The sequence below is a fragment of the Tribolium castaneum genome, chromosome 1, assembly GCF_031307605.1.
Source record: "Tribolium castaneum strain GA2 chromosome 1, icTriCast1.1, whole genome shotgun sequence".
Classification (NCBI taxonomy): domain Eukaryota; kingdom Metazoa; phylum Arthropoda; class Insecta; order Coleoptera; family Tenebrionidae; genus Tribolium; species Tribolium castaneum.
Window position 1 is genome coordinate 13017784 of NC_087394.1, and position 16697 is coordinate 13034480.

Sequence of the window (16697 nt, forward strand, 5' to 3'; positions counted from 1 at the left end):
AAAAAATTCAAGTACATTTTATTTTACCTAACAAGCAGTGTCGGTTTTTTCCTAAATTGTTGTTTTAAGCTAAAAAATGATCCTCGTTATTCACTTACTTTAGCACATTTGACTAAAAACGTAGTTAACGATCCTTTTAGTTAATTAGAAGATAAATTATACAAGTAAAGTTTTACTCTTTTGATGTGATTTTAGTTTAATGTATGTAATGTAGATATTACATTAATGTATTTACATGTCTGATAAGGTAGGAAATTCCTCTAGACCTCCAACAAAGAATTTTATAATTCATTAACAAACAAGGGCCAAAGTGTTGTTTTATATGAAGTTATTTAAAGTCTGAAGTATCTAAGTGAATATAAAAAATAAAAAAATTAAAATGCCCCATTAGCTCAGGTGCTGCTTTTTTCCTGGTTGTCTTTATTGATTTTTTTTACTTAAAACAGCATCTAACACAGTGAGGGGCGAAATTATGGAATAATCTGATTAAAACTTCGAATATTTCGTTTTGGCAAAATTGCTCGAACATAATAATTTTCATAATATTTTAACTGTCGAAGTGACAATACCTGAATATTAAATGATACGTAACAATGTAAATTTTAACATCAACACAAAAACAAACATACAGATTTCTTATTTGTAAGTTTCAAACAATAGCTTATTAACTTTTTTGGTTAAAAGTATTTTTTGTGGCAATACAATTAGATATTTGTTCAGTTTAAAAGAGAAACCAATATTTTCGCTTTTCTCTTGAATAGACAAGATTCAAAAAATATCAGTGGGGAATTGTACATGCTTTCATTACAAAACAATTCTGGACTGTACAATAAAATAGATTTGTCCACTTAAATATAATTAAATATTTTGTTTGTTTTTTCTTAATATTATGATTTGCATTTTTTCACTTTTTAATTTTTTTTTCGAAAACATTGTTAGGTTACATTTAATTTTTTGGTTTTACTCTTTCAACCATTAAAAGACATATCGATACCGCTAAAAAATTAGGTATTTGGATCCATTAAAAAAATTGTTGGTGCCGTCATTACTCAAAACCCAAAAAGTCAAAAATTTCAAACTTAATTAAGATCGAACGAAATAGTTTTAGTTTTGATGATCTGCCATCTACCTAAGTACATTTTTCTGGCTGTTGACCTTCCCGTTTAAATAAAAAACAAACTAGGATAAAGTATTTAGTAGCACACAAGTATTTCAAACTCTATTAAATTTCACTTGATCATATGGTTTCTAATTCAAACGAGATGCGGTGGACGTAGCAAACATTTTATAAAAGCTTTTGACTTCACTAACTATTAGCTTACTCATATTATAAAGTAAACTTTCAGTTGGTCTGAAAGTTCAATAATTTGGTTTCAGTTATTAACCTGTGAAGTAATAGAATGTAGTCGTTTTGTTTAACCTGGCGGGTGTTAGTTCAGTTTCAGAGTTTTGTAGAAAATTAGTTTTCATAACGAACAGATTAAGCAACTTAAAAAACAATTAAAGTGTTTCATAATAATTTCTATTAAACAAACCACAGGTGCAATTTTTTTATTAAAACTATAATTACTTTATCAAAACGTTGCAAACATTTTGTTTTCCTATGACAAAATCAAATAGTAAGTTGTAAGAACGATTCTTTTATATTAAAAAGTCATTAACAACAATAAAAGAATTAAAACAATATTATTAAAGCAATAAATTGTTGTTCAAGTGGGATAAGAATGACCACAAGTTTTTATCTCTACTGTTCTCTTTTTTCCAAATAGATAGAATAGAAATTCTCAGATTTCCATACACATTCCTTGAGTGAAAAACACGTACATCATAAGTTTTATTGTTTTATTACAAAATTCTTCTGCAAAAGACTACGGATTATTATCTTAGGAACAAAACGACGTACTAATAAAACATCCTTGACCTCAATAGTTCAGTTAATGTCGCCAGAGGACGCAGTTGTTCCTTTACCGTTTTTAGAGCAACGAATTTAAAAAAAAAACTGTCGTATTTTAACGCTGTAGCAAGCTTTTAAATTTTTCATTTTTTTAGTTATTTTCTAGTTTTATTTACAAAAGAGCCCGAGTAATTTTTCTTACTACAGAACGAATACATGTGCTTGAACGTAGGCTTTCCGGATATGTTGCGGAAACAGTTATTTTTAGGAAAAGGGGTGCAGACAATTAAAAACATTTTAAATTATGAAATGAAAGAATTTAATTAAATAAAAACAACAAAGAATATGTAAGTTTAAAAAAATACGAATAGAAAATATTTTATTCGATGATGTACAGGATTATTTTACTATGCTAATTTAACAAGGTATTAAAAAAAAAATTTGAATCATTATACAGACATTTTGAATCTTATGTTAAACAGACAAATTTATCTAAGACAGGGAATTGGCAAATATGTCAACTATTTTACAATTTTATCAACTTTATTTAAAAAAATAATTCGGTAAAATGCGACGTTGGCGTTTTTATTGTTTTGAAACAATTAATAGTTAATTTAAGTTGATTTTACATTATATGATGGAAAAAAAATTCGCGATATTAACAAATATTTTGTGATTACCATAATACAATTACGACACAAAGGGCAGAGCCAATATTACAATTTCTTGACGACTTGAGTTCGTGTAATTTTTCGACAAATGTGTTAATTTTTACACGGTTCATTTTCATAAAGCCTAAGTCATCCCGGTCGTTAAATCAGGAAATTTTAACACAATTAATCGATAATTGCTCATAATTATTTTCACTTGTACTCGTACTCGTACTTTTAAAAAAAATCAATTATGAGTTCTCTGTATTTGTCTTCTTTTTTATAATTACTGAAATGGCCGCATTCATCCCACTTGGGCTCTCCTGAATTGATACTTCAAAAGAAATACAAAAAATTATAATGTAAAGAAAGTAAAGTTATATTTTAAAATTGTATTCTTTTATTAATTTAAAATTTGAATTCTTTAACTTCAGTTTTTTCTTTGTTTTATTTGTAAAGTTCACTTAAAATTTTACGTAAGAAATACGAATACCTTTGACAACCAGTTAACAGGTTATTGTCTTCAAAGTGCTGTGATACTTCTAGCTCTAGCTACACCTTTTGTTGTAACTATATTTAAGAAAGTTGATTCCAAAAATGTGATACAAAAAGCGTTTGATGGAACTGTATTAAATAACCTTTTGACAAAAATCAAAATTTTTGTTACCAAGGTTTTGTTAACTTTTAAATTTATATAGCCAAATTTTCGTCCAACAAACAAGGTAAAATTAATGTACAGTCACGACCAAAAAGAATGACACCCCTGAAACTGAAGCTACAAATCTTTTTGATGTGAAACGGTTAATGTGTACGTTTGCAGGTTTGTAATCTAACTGGACAGTTTGTAAACTAACCTGCTTGTTAAAATTTATTAAATAACCTTTTTTTCAAAAATCAAGATTTTCGTATCAAGGTTTTGTTAATCTTCAAATTTATATAGCTAAATTTTCGTCCAATGAACAAAGTAAAATTAATGTACAGTCACGACCAAAAAGAATGACCCTTAAAACCGCAGCTGCAATTTTTTTCGATGTGAAACGGTTAATGTGTACCTTTGGTTGGTTTATAAACTAACTGAATATTGCGTAAACTATCTGGACAGTTTGTAAACTAACCTGTTAAAATTTATGACCTAAAAGATTTTAGTCGGACTTTTGATGTAGCCTGGTTCGTAGTAGTCTCATTCTTTTTGATCGTGGCTGTACCTATTTGCTAATTTAATCAAATAAGGCGACTATTGGATGAGAGTTTATTTAACTGGAAAGAACAGAAGTAAATATAATATTAAGTAAATAAACATCATATTCTAAAGTTCGACAAGTCTGTTGAAGTAAATAAAACTAAAAAAAATATGAGTAGGTATTAAATATTTTATGATAGTTTAATTAAGTCAATTTAATTTAATTAACCGGCTCACATTTTAATTGCAATTAAAATGTTCTGTAAACCGGTTCTTAGTATTTTAGAGGTAAAGAAATATTTAAAGGTTTTTCTAAATAGAAGCTTACAGAGCTTAACGTAACTTAATACAAATTTATTAAAGTAAACAATACTTTAATTTAATCAGCAAGAATTGCAAAGGAAAAGTAAGAGTTTTAAATTCAAAACTTTAAAAAATAACGCAAACAATTGAGACTTTTAAATTCAAAACTTAATACATAGTCAGGAAAAAAGTATTTGTTGAAACAATTATTAAAAAATTACTACCTATGATTATCTGCCTCTTAAGCATCTTTAGACGTTCTTGTGACTTTCTTGTATCTTTAACCGTATTTGCGGCGTTTTAAGAAATATGGGACGAAGCCCAAATTTTAATTTTAATTAATTTTATTTATTATTCTTTTATTAATATAATTTTAAATTAATTTTTTTTCCGCGTTTCTTGTGAAAATTTTAGTCGTCATATCTTTTCAGTCTAATAAGAATGCAAAGCTTAACATTTCCATATTTTTTTACAAGTAATTATTGAATTGGTTGAATTTAAATTAATTTAAAACAATTTGGCGCCGAGACGGTATGACGCTCAAAGTTTTACTCTGTCGTATTATATTTTTTGGAAACAGAAAATCGTTCAATTTTATATATCATTCCATCTCCTAATCCAGAGTCCTCTATAAAACGAACAAAATCATCACGTTTTAAAAAAGATTTCGTTAAAAAGCCATTGCTGAATTATTTCATTTTCGAAACAATTTTTCAAATATTTTAAGTGCGAGTGCAGTATAAAGGCGCGACTTTTCTATTTTCTAAATTTATTTGCGCTCGCTCCTTTGGGCGAACCTTTGCAATAAATTATCCTCCACGTCTATAGCCACTTTACGATACTTATTCGCAGCGAATCAAAGCTGTCACATGCGTTTTACATCTTGTCAGAATATTTCAACTTTTAGCTTTAAATTTATGTCACAAGTGTCGTTCTTTGTTCCCCACTTTGCGAATAAATTTAAAATGTGGGCGACTTCCAAATTTGATAAAAAAAATTAATCTGCCCTGAAACAACGGCACAAACACATAATAACAAATAACGAGAAGTTACGGCCACGCAGATTAGAAAAGATTCGGTTTTAATCTCATCCCTTTAAGGAAAAGTTTAAAACAAGCACGAACAAACGTAAAGCTGGAGAAAATTCAAAGTGTAGTTACCAATTCAATTTTATCAGTATTCCTCGTAATTTGAGTAAACAAGTATTCGGTTTCAAGTCTCTTGTTCCGAAATCCAATTGGAAAGAAAAAGTGTAACCGACATAACTTCCTTTTTCCGTCTACCTTCCGTTTCCTGGCTCTAGCTAAACCAAAACAATGATTTTTTTATGCAAAAGGAAAGAACCCCAAAATTTATATTTTAAAAGCTTTCTTTTAATAAAATAAAAAAAATAAATAAAGTTAACGTCAGATTATCATTAACCGTAATTACAAACTTCCCAAAATCCATTAATCTTATTATTCAGTTTTCAGTCAACTAGTGTCTTAAGCAAACACGGCCAGAAACACAACTTTACAGTCCACAAACACAGCAACTCTGTATAAGTTCGAAACACTTGGCCTTTAATTGATTGAAATATTGATCATAAAAATTTCAGTTTATTCTAACATATTGGAAAAATACTGAGCAATGCGTGGAATTTTTGATAAAAAATCTCGATAAAATTCCACAAAGTTCGTAATGATACGCTTTAATTAATAAAATATGCAAAAGGTTATAAACAGCTGCCAAAGTCCTTGAGTAAGAATTTTAGAGTCTGGCTAAGTTTTAAACTTTATTGTTTCAGAAGACTTGACAAATCTGTCGCTCTTGAGACATGCAAAGCCTTTTGTAACAGCCCTTGCTCGGGATTTTTCTTGTCAGAGGCCGTGAATCTGTTGCCAAAAAGTATTACGTGCTTAAATGAGCAAAGCTCTTAGAATTAAAAATCAAAAAAGTGGTTGCTCATTTTTTTTCGCTTCTAAAGTCGTATGTGGGCGATTTCTCTATAGGCAATTTAGCTTGCAATTTCCGCCCGCTGAGAACGGATGCAAGTGCAACCAAAACCTTTTTGCTTTCGTCCTGCAATTTCGGGCTCTTTGAGAGGAGCGGATGCACAATAATCTCCAAACTGACGACTTCGATACCTTAATTTATTTGTTGATGAAATGATTTTAAATTAATCACGTGAAAGCAAATCAATTTTTTTGTAAAATGTCTAGAAGTTAATTACGCTTCACAAACTAAAAATGCCGACTGCTCCGGACGGTAATCAAAGTTTGAATGCTCGTAATAAAAAGCCTTTCATTACGAGTACCAGGACTTAAATTTATTGAAAGTATTTTGTTGAAAAGTTAGCAGACTAAAGATTAAATTTGTTTCGCTCCTCCATTCCCGTAACCAAGTATAATAGTAAGTATTAATTTTCGTTGAGTTGTAGTAGGTAATCAGTTGCAAAACTTGTAAGAATTTTGCGAAGAGTTGTTATTGAATTAATAATTGCTTCGCGAGTCCATTGTGCTCATAAATCATTTTTGGGAATGGAAATTAGTCAAGTGCTTACATGAAAACAACGAGGAAAAGCATTTTTCACGTGTCTTCGTGATTATCAAAAATGATAGGTCTACAAATGCCTTCACTGGGCGACGGTCCTGGTTGCTGGCATGATAACCCAGGTTCACAGGTCCCACTGAAACCTAGGTCTCCGCCACAAGGTTCTCCTTCTGTTCGGGCACATTCTTGACAGCATCTGGAACAATGGAAAAAATATTCAGAGTGTTTATGGCCTTGAGGATCAAATTTTTATTTGTAATGTGTAATAGAATAAAAAAATCAGATTATAACCCCACATTAGAAGTATTTATGGTTCTAATAATGATAGTCATCTGAAAATTTGTATACAACCATTATTTCTTAGATCCTGCTCAATGTTTTTAAGATGGTGACACTTCCGGTTATACCGGAAATTGCTATCAACTTCCTTATTTTAAATAGAAAGCTATATTTTTTGATGCTTTTTTGGTTTACTAAATTTATTTCAACATAGTTTCCCTATACCTAAATTGAGCCGTTTACGAAATATTTAGAGTTAAATTTTTTTTTTTGGATTTGTACCTTCCAGTTCAAAAATCGATAACTCTGCTATTTTTTAAAATTCAGAATTATTTTTTAGGTCATTTGACAGAGGAAGCCTAAACCCTTCCTTTGGTTTATTCAAATTTCTAAAAAAGAATAACAAACTCTAAGGACCGGTTTATAGAAGCGTCATTAATTTAATTCGCAATTAAATGCGTTGGTTCATTCGCGTTGTTAACTTTTAACAACGAATTAAATTTTAACAGAGCTTTCTATAAATCGGCCCTCAATTTTTAAAGTTAAGAATGAACAACTTTAAGAACCCATAACTCATTTTTTTCAAATGGAATACTTAATTTTATTTCACTAAGGGCCGGTTTATAGAAAGCTTTGTTAAAATTTAATTTGTTGTTGAAAGTTAGGTCTGTTCTCATACTTTTCCATGGAAACGAATGAAAAAGTGTGAGAAATTAAATTTTTTTGAACCAACATTCAATGAAATTATTTTGTTCGACAGAGAGTTTGTCGTTTATTTAATCAAAAATGTTTTTATGGCAAACTATGCAAAAACAGGTGTGGTTTGTAAAAAATTTTGTACAATGTCAAAAAAGAAACATAACTTGAAAATTATCACAGATAGATATAGGGAATGCTAATGCAGATCCATTCAGAAAAAAATTCTCCTCCATCTAGTGAAATAAAAATTGGGACATCCTATTTGAAAAAATTAAGTTATGAAAACTTGAAATTGTCCAAACGTAACCTTAAAATTTTTGAGTTTATTAACTTCATTTTCAATTTTAAACAAACAGGAAAACAGATATAGGCCTTCTTTTTTAACTCTCTAAATATGATTTTGAAATCTCTAAAACTAAGCGAGTTACTGATTTTTTAAGTGACAGGTGCTAATTCAAAAATTTTCTATTTTCAGTTTTTTAAATGTAGAGTTTAGACGGAACAGCCTGTATAGAGGGCTTTTATTTCCAAAAGTAGTCAGTCTCAATAATTTTTAATATATAAATTGATTGCAAAAAGTATGAATATTACTAAATCAGAAATTCTGCAGCAACACGAGAAACAATATCAAATTTGTTATTTTAACGTTTAGAGCCGGTTTAGAGAACATTTTAATTTCAATCAAATTTTAATTCGAGATTAACTTGACATTTGTAAATGCATTTTAAATGGCAGCTCAATTCGAATTAGTTTAATTTTGAGTTAAATTTTAATTTCGCTTAGCGTCATTAAGTTAATCTGCAGTTAAATGCGGGATTAACTGATCACGTGACCAAATTGAACAAATATGATTAGCGTACTCGCGTTGTTAACTATTAACAACAAATTAAATTTTAACAAAGCTTTCTATAAACCGGCTTTTAGAGTTGTTAGCTACTTTTGTATGTTCCAGCAAAAAAACATACAACTTATACAGCCTCCTTAATTTAAAAACAATCTAATTTAAAGGATTAATTAAAAAAAATTGTCGATTTGTTAGAGAGGAGAGTCCAAAACCAAATAAAATACGTTAAAAGTTTTTTTGCCAATTTATTTTTGAGTTAAAACCGTTTTTTTTTAATCTGAAGTCCTAATTTTCTTAAATTTCAAATCAACTTAATTGCAACAAAAGTTAAAAGCGTTTTTTTTTATTCTGAAGTCCCAATTTTCTTAAATTTCAAATCAACTTACAAAACAACAAACAAAAGTATAACAACTTTAAATTTGATTTCTTTTTATTTTTTCAAAGATGTTACGACAGTCAGGGGACATGATTAAATTAAAGTATAAGGATATATAGTATGTATAGAATGTAATTTTTATTAATTTACAATTTATATAAATTATAATTATAATGTAATTTATATTAGAAGTGTAGAAGTTTTTCATTCTAACACGAATCGATATGTTATGGTGAACTTAATCTAGTACAAAACACTACCAAAATTTTTTTTGGCAATTAAATAATCTTTTTACCTCCTTTATAAAAATATTTCAAAAGTTGGGAGTGTTAAAAAAGTGTAAAAAATTAAATCGACAGTCGTGTTCAAAAAATCGCCAAATAGGTCAAAAATTACATAATTTTTGCTATTTTTGAGTGTTTTAAAATTTTAAAATAAGTGTGTCTACTACCTAGAGACCAGGAGAAAAAATCTAAAATGTAACTTAAGTGATTTTCTAATCAATTTAAAAATTTACTGAGACCGACTACTTTTGAAATAAAGGCACTTCCCAGATGATTTCCAAAAAACGTCGCTAAACTATAAAAGGTAATAAAAATTTTATTTATTTATTTATTTAGGAGGTAATAAAAGTCATTGCAGTAAAAATTTTTTGTTTATAAACTACTAGTCGAAAATGAACCGTTTTGAAGCTGGAACAGTTTATAAGCAAAATTTTCATCTGAAACAGAAAATTAGATGCGTTAAAAATTTAAACCAAATTTTTACAGCAAACGTGTGTAAGAAATACAGTTCATAAAAACTTTTGTACAATGGTGCTCCAGAGACAAAACAGACCAATTTTCACTAAAAGTATACATGCAAAATTTTTTTGTCGTAATGCTACTAGTAAAATTTTTTGAAATACCTCTATATACAGTCTGAACCAGAAGTAATGCACAAAGTTCATATCTTTCTCATGAGTCCTTTTCAAAAAATCCTCGAATAGGACGATTTTATTAAAAAAAAATAAAACCGAAACAATATATCTATGAAGTCAGTTGTTTTGTTTTAATGACGCCATTGTTACTTTTATAAAGTATCAACAAACATTTCTATTTATTAGTACACACTTTTATCTTTCTGGTAATAACAATCACCTTTTGTAAAATAATAAATGATAGAATAATATGTGTAAAATTCTTCGTAATTTTTGTAGCGTTTAAATTTTATTTTTGTTATAATGTTTTTTTTATGTTACTTTGAGTTTAGTTTGTATTTAGAAAAAAGAACCCGTTTTATGAACAAATGCAACAATATTTAATTTTAAAGACAATTCCTTATAAGTAATACTTAAATAAATTAAACCAAAAAATAATTTACGCAACGTTTCAAAATTGAATTAGATTTTTGTTCAATTTCAAATAATTGCTTGTTCCCCTACACATAAAAAATCAGTTCAAGGGCGTAGGCGTAACTAATTATGTTTACCTTTAATTCAGGTCTAAAGGCCAACAGTTGGAAACAATTAAAAATTTACTTGGAAACATTAAGATTTAAAAGGCCTTCTTGTTTACATGGTTTCAGGCAATCAATTAGCATTGCTTTAAAAGTTGTATTTCCAAGCTATTTTTATAACAATTGACGCACAACAACTTTACAAGAAATAATAACAAAATAACACTTTATTATTCAGTCGATAAAAATGGTGGATGCGCCGGGCAATTTTAGTTAAAGTTTCAAAAATCTACACGATTTGTTACAACAGTTGCCAAAATCGACAAGTTCGCCAAGGTTACCTACACTCACCTTTTAACCTCAATTTGCAACCGGTTCGTTTTTTGAAGCCGTCATAATTTCCTTTCCTTCAAACTTCCTGGCTGAATAGATTAAAGCTATTAATTCTGATAAACTTTTACAAATAGCTTTCAAACTCTGTGCTTTTATTTTAGTTTTCACCCCACTTTGTATTCAAACTTGTAAATAACGAAACAAAAATGAAAAAATATGTCAAGCACGCCAGCTTAATGGCCTTAATACACATTTCGTATCAACATATCAATAAACAAAACCTAAATCATGTGTACATTCGATTGTAATTATTATGCTTTGGTATTTTTCAAGCAATTTAAAAGTTCTTTCGCAACGCTGAAAATTTTAAATCATTCTTTACAAAAATATAATCAATCTTACGTGTCACAGAAAGCATTAATTTCAAACGCAACGCAACAACTGTGTTTTATACATAGTTCTCGTACTGCAGTTTTTCTGGACTTTTGTGAGCATTAAAATCAATAAAATTAAACACAAAAAATCACGACGAAATTAAATCTTGTTGTCTATTAATTTATTTCATTTTATTGTGGTCACTACTTGTCACAAATTAATTAGAGCGGATCAACTTGATATTAATTACGTTCATATTGGGCAGTTTAGTACGCGATCCATACGACTACATACATTAAATTTCATGTAACAGTGGTGTAAATGATTTAGCAAACATCACAGCAAAACATGTAACGTAGCTCTGTGTAACAACAATCTGTTGTAAATTCCTGGTTAAATCGCCATTATTAACGATTATCGATAACTTGTACTAAGCGTTCAATTAAGATCCTGATCACAATAGACTATGGCTTTGAAATTAAGTTAGTTGTAGTGAATAACGTAGGAACTAAGAGTTGGCAAATTAATTTCAAAAACACAAAACATTTTGACTGGATATTTAGTTGAAAGCAACATCCTAAAACCCTTCATAAATTGTTAATATTCAAAGGTAAAAATGAGTGCTAATAGCTAAAAGCGCAATTAAGAGTATAAATTATCTCATAAAAATACGCAAATGTAATTTAATGTTGTTTTTGTCCGCTTCCTCTCTTTATTAAATATTACTTTCCAATTTAAAATGTAAAGAAAAAACAAGTCATGCGGGACTGAATCAATGTAAAAAGTTCAATAAACCACGGTTTCAATCTCGCAAAATCAAAAGATGTAACGTAAATAATAAATCAAATGTATACTTTTTATTTGACAAGGCAAATTAATACATTTCAGCTTTTATAGCTGATTAAATTTACAGCAGACCTGTAGAAGTTAAATACAAATAAAACATTCAATAAAACTACGGATAACTAAAGGTTAGGATATGAAAGGATGTGCAAATAAAACGTTCCTGCTTTGATAGTTCCGTTTATTTCGCCAGAGAGCGCAGTTGTTCAACCGTCTAAGTTTTCACAATAATAAATTTTAAAAAATGGTTGTATTTAGATAACGGTTAAAACGTACCAAACAAAAACATAGAGGTAGATAGAGCATTAAATTCTAAATAGTAAGCATAAGGCAAAAATTTTATCATAAACTACAGGGTGGTCCAGCCTATCTCCCGTCTTCTCTAGCTCAGTTATTATTAAAGTTGAAATTCTGATATTTTGTAGATGTTATTTATACACTAGGACACAATTTAAAAAAATATTTTTGATCATACAGAGTGTCTCAAAAAGGCATGAGGTTAAAGTAATCATTTTTTTAAATTTTGTGCTCATTATGAAACCTTTTTCGCTTTTTACATGTTTCTAAATTTTTTTCAAATGAGTTCAGGGATAGTAACAGTAAGTAAAAAAACATAAAAACCAAAGAAAAATCGGTTTTACACTTTTTGTTTTAACAATCATTAAAAAATAGAAACAGTGCTTTTTTGACGACGTTATTACCACGTAAGTGTTAACAAGGTTTAACAGACTTATTAAGTAAGTTTGCTTGATTTGAATTACTACAGGGTGTTTACAATTTATTTCCAAACTTTTTAACTTTTAAAGCTTTTTATTTTGCTTATTTCAAATGGCAACCCCTGTGTATTTTTACATCATTTAATGCAAAATTCAAAAATGAAAAAAATTTTTTTACAACCCTAACCTAAATTTTAACACGTTTGGAGTTACCTACAAAAAACTTGTTTCTGTCTGCTATTTTTTAACAAATTTAATGAATAAAAATCGAAGATGGCTCCAACCCTATTTATGTGTATATCATTCGATGTGGAATTAATTAATTAATGTGGAATTGCAAAAGGGTTGTGATAACAAAAAAAAAATTGATATTTAATTCTGCATCGACTGACATAAAAAGGAACGGTGTTGATATGTATTCATTAAAATTGTCATTAAAATACTTGACAAAGCAAGTTTTTATCAAATAATCCGAATCTATTAGGATTTACGTTAGGGTTGTAATATAAAAAAAAATTTGTTTTTAATTCTGCATCGTGTAATATAAAAATAAATAGGGGTTGTCATTTAAAATGAGCAAAATAAAAAGCAGTAAAGTTACAAAAGTTTTAAATAAATTGTAAACAGCCTGTAGTAATTCAAATCACTCAAACTTAATTAATAAGTTTGTTAGACCTTGTTAATACAAACCTTGTTAAAATAATCAAAAAAAAAATTTGTTGCTATTTTTTAGTCATTTTTAAACAGGTTTAATAAAGATTTTTTTGGTTTTTATTTTTTTAACAGTAATCCCTGAACCGATTTGAACAAGTCTTTAGGGACATGTAAGAAACTAAAAAGGTATTACAATGAGCACAAAAAAATTATAGCATGCTATTAAAAATATTTTAATGACATCATACTTTTTTAGGACACTCTGTATAGTCAAAAATATTTTCCTGAAATGTGTGAATATAAATAACATCTACAAAATATCAAAAGTCCAATTTTAATAATATCTGAGCTACAGAAGACGGAACCAACCTGTAGATTTAAAAAAAATTCAAACTTCTACCAATTTGCACTCTGCCACATAATTTTCAAAACGCTGCGTATACGGTTACAGGTGCAAGAAAAATGTAAGCAAAAAAGTTGTAGAGAATTAAATTCCCTACAAAAAAGTCAGCTAAACCATATCCCTATTTTCAGCCACTTAAGCACCAAAGTCGTTCAAAGACTCTTGAGCGACGGACTTGTGTCATTTTATGGGTGGTCAGGTGTTGGAAAGTTAATTTATAGCTAAACCGTTAAAGATAGAAATATAGTGTCGCGGACTTTTTTGTAGGAAATTTAATTCTCTACAACTTCGTTCCTTACACTTTTTTGCATCTTCAATCGTATTCGCAGCATTTGCTAAAATATAAGGTGGAACGCAAATTGATAATTCTGAGCGATAATTCTTTGCGCACCGTTGCATATTTATTAAAACGCTGGCAATACGGCTTAAGATACAAAAAAAGTGTAAGGAACAAAATTGTAGAGAATTAAATTTTCTAGAAAAAAGTCTGCGACACTATTTTTCTATCTTCAAGAGTTTAGGTATCAATTCACTTTCTAATAAATACTTAACCACCGGCAAATTGAAGGAAATCCATCGCATGAGCGTTTTTGAGCGTCGTAAGGACCTAAACCGTGTAAAATAAAGTTATGGTCTTTCTGACTTTTGAAAGCAAATTTAATTCTCTACAACTTTTTTCTTTACATTTTTCTTGTATCGGTAGCCGTATTTGCAGCGTTCTGAAAAATAGAGGACAAAGCGTAAATTTTAAATTTTTTTCTCATGTCTCTTATACTAATTTTAGTTGCCAGATTTTTTGTATTTTTTCCAAGTGATTAGTGAATTGGTTGAAGCTAAATTAATTTAAAACAATTTGGCGCCGAGCGGAATATCGCCCAAAGCGCCCTCATTTTTACTCTGCCGTACTACTTTTAGGGTACAGAAAATCCTGATTCTGTATCTCGTTTCGTCTCCTAAGTTATAGTCCTCCGTAGACGAAACAGAAAATAAGATTTTGTAACACCTTCATGCAAAAATCATCCGACGATTTCTCACAGCTGCAGTCGAGACTTCGGTCAATATTGAATATCTACAATAAAATATTTCACAAGTGAATCGTCTCGCTTTCAAAGCACAATGTGTGCAAGATAAAAGAACAGTTTGGAAATTAATTGAAATAGAATTTTAGTTTGTGTGTTTCTTTCGCTTCCAATAAAGTGAGCAATTATGATCCGTTCTGATCAGAAAAGCAGCTTAAACTTTTAACCGAGTTTGTACAGAGAAAAATTCAAATTCGACATGAATTATGAACTGAAGCATCGAGAATTATACGAGGAAGCTTTGCCAAACATAATTTACATTTCCAAGTATTTCGGTATACATTCGAGATTAGACAAGTCTGAATGTGGCTTGTTAGAATAAAATATGTGATGTGAAGTGAACAAGACGGCAACTACGAGTAAAACAAGCCCCGGAAGTTATTTCTTTGTCATTACCTGAACTAACAAGTTCGAAAATTTTTAATAAATAAGTTCAGCAACGTATTTGCTCCCTTGTTTGCTTCTTATTATAATACGAACATGTACCTCTTTTAAATGAAAATACGGAGCTTATATTCGAACCCATGCACCTGAAAAATTCCAGTGCCTCTCGGCCAAATCGAGCGGAAAAAGTGCACGAAAATATTTCAGATAGAGTGTTATGATAAGTATCGATGCACTATTAAATCAAATCTGAACGCATATTTTATTCTATTTTCATCTATTTCCTTAAAAGCATTCAGGTGTGCTCAAAGACGTCACCGGCAAAAAGGTTCGACTTGAAAATCATCTCGTTGAATTTCAAGCGAACCCATAAAATTGCTCGAGTAAAACTAGAGAATTCGCCGACTACCTTTGTACAACCTAGATCTTTTTAACATCGTATACATTTGCAGATGAAAATAAATGGCCTCATTTGCTTACTTTTCCTTTTGCGGTTTGTAACATGAAACCTCTAGTTATTGAAATAAAGTATTCGGGGTGATTTTACGTTCCTAATTTCAATTTCAATTTTTTTGGCGAAAAAAACTATGAATCTTCGTGTTAGGTTCATTAACCTAATCTTTGTCGCAAATTAAGAAACAATTCCTATATTTTTGTTTGTTTAAAAGTTCTGTATACATTTAAACATTTTTTTCTTTTTCCTTTCTCATTATTCTTTCTTAATAATTAATCCTTTTTAAAAATGTTAGCAAACTAGGTTTATCGACATTTTGCTCACTAAACAATCAATGTCCTCATTAAAATGTTAAAGTTATATTTTTTAGATTAAAAGTAAAGTAAATAGCGTCCGCTGGTAACAAAAAATAACAAAAATTATACTGTTCTCCCCACGTGCTGGTTAAAGTTAATTATTAACCACCGGAAGGTAAAAATAGAAATCGGAAACAATGTATACACGAGTTGTAATAAATATTATAGGTTTTAGATGGACCAAAAATATGACTCCAATAATAGTGTTTTAAACGTTAATATTTCCTGTGCTTAAATAAAAATATCACTTAGTTTTTTTAAATTCAGTTAATGGACGTAATTAGCCCCATTCTACATGTCTAACTTTTTATAGGAAAATTATATTTGGACATTTCCGAAGCAAACATTTTTTAGAGCTTGAGTTTTAAAAAAGTGCTACTTCCTCTCCAAATTTTGTGTTTTAAATTATTTAAAAAATTATAAAATCAGAATAGTTTTTTAACGTGAGTGAACAAATTTTAAGGGTACACCCTTTCATTGGTATTTATCTGTAATCTTTTTTTCCATATAATATGAATTCATGTTATACAACTATTGAGAAAATAATGTAATGTGTAACTAATTACAATGCTTACTTAATTAATACTTATCTTAAAAATTAAATAGGGAATGTTAAATTTTAACCAAAATTCAGGTACAGTAATGTAATATTACAAATAATAATAATTATTATTTCATTTATTTCTCCTCAATTGCCCAAAAAAAATAATAGAAATTAAACAATACTAACCTGCGTCAATTATTTTATTATTATTAAGTATTAAATAATAATATGTAAAAATAAAGGTTTTTTTTTATTTCATTAAAATAATGTAGCAATTCGAATTGTATCTCAAAAAAAGCAATTACCAGTTTAGTAGAGATATTTTTTTTCATACTGAAATAAAATTAGTGAAATGATTAGCC

General features: G+C 29.0%; 1 protein-coding gene and 1 long non-coding RNA gene across 3 annotated transcripts in view; both read right to left on the reverse strand.

Annotated features, from left to right (window-relative positions):
- cmpy (crimpy) overlaps nt 1-16697 on the reverse strand; it is a 62182-nt gene that overhangs the window by 16238 nt on the left and 29247 nt on the right. For both annotated transcript variants that reach the window (XM_008193117.3, XM_064354598.1), the window contains exon 2: nt 6570-6755. In XM_008193117.3, coding sequence (XP_008191339.1) covers nt 6596-6755 — 160 coding nt within the window. In that variant the 3' untranslated portion in view covers nt 6570-6595. The remainder of the gene's footprint in view (nt 1-6569; nt 6756-16697) is intronic.
- LOC135265282 (uncharacterized) overlaps nt 1-16697 on the reverse strand; it is a 362501-nt gene that overhangs the window by 9583 nt on the left and 336221 nt on the right. The gene's annotated exons all lie outside the window — the stretch shown is intronic.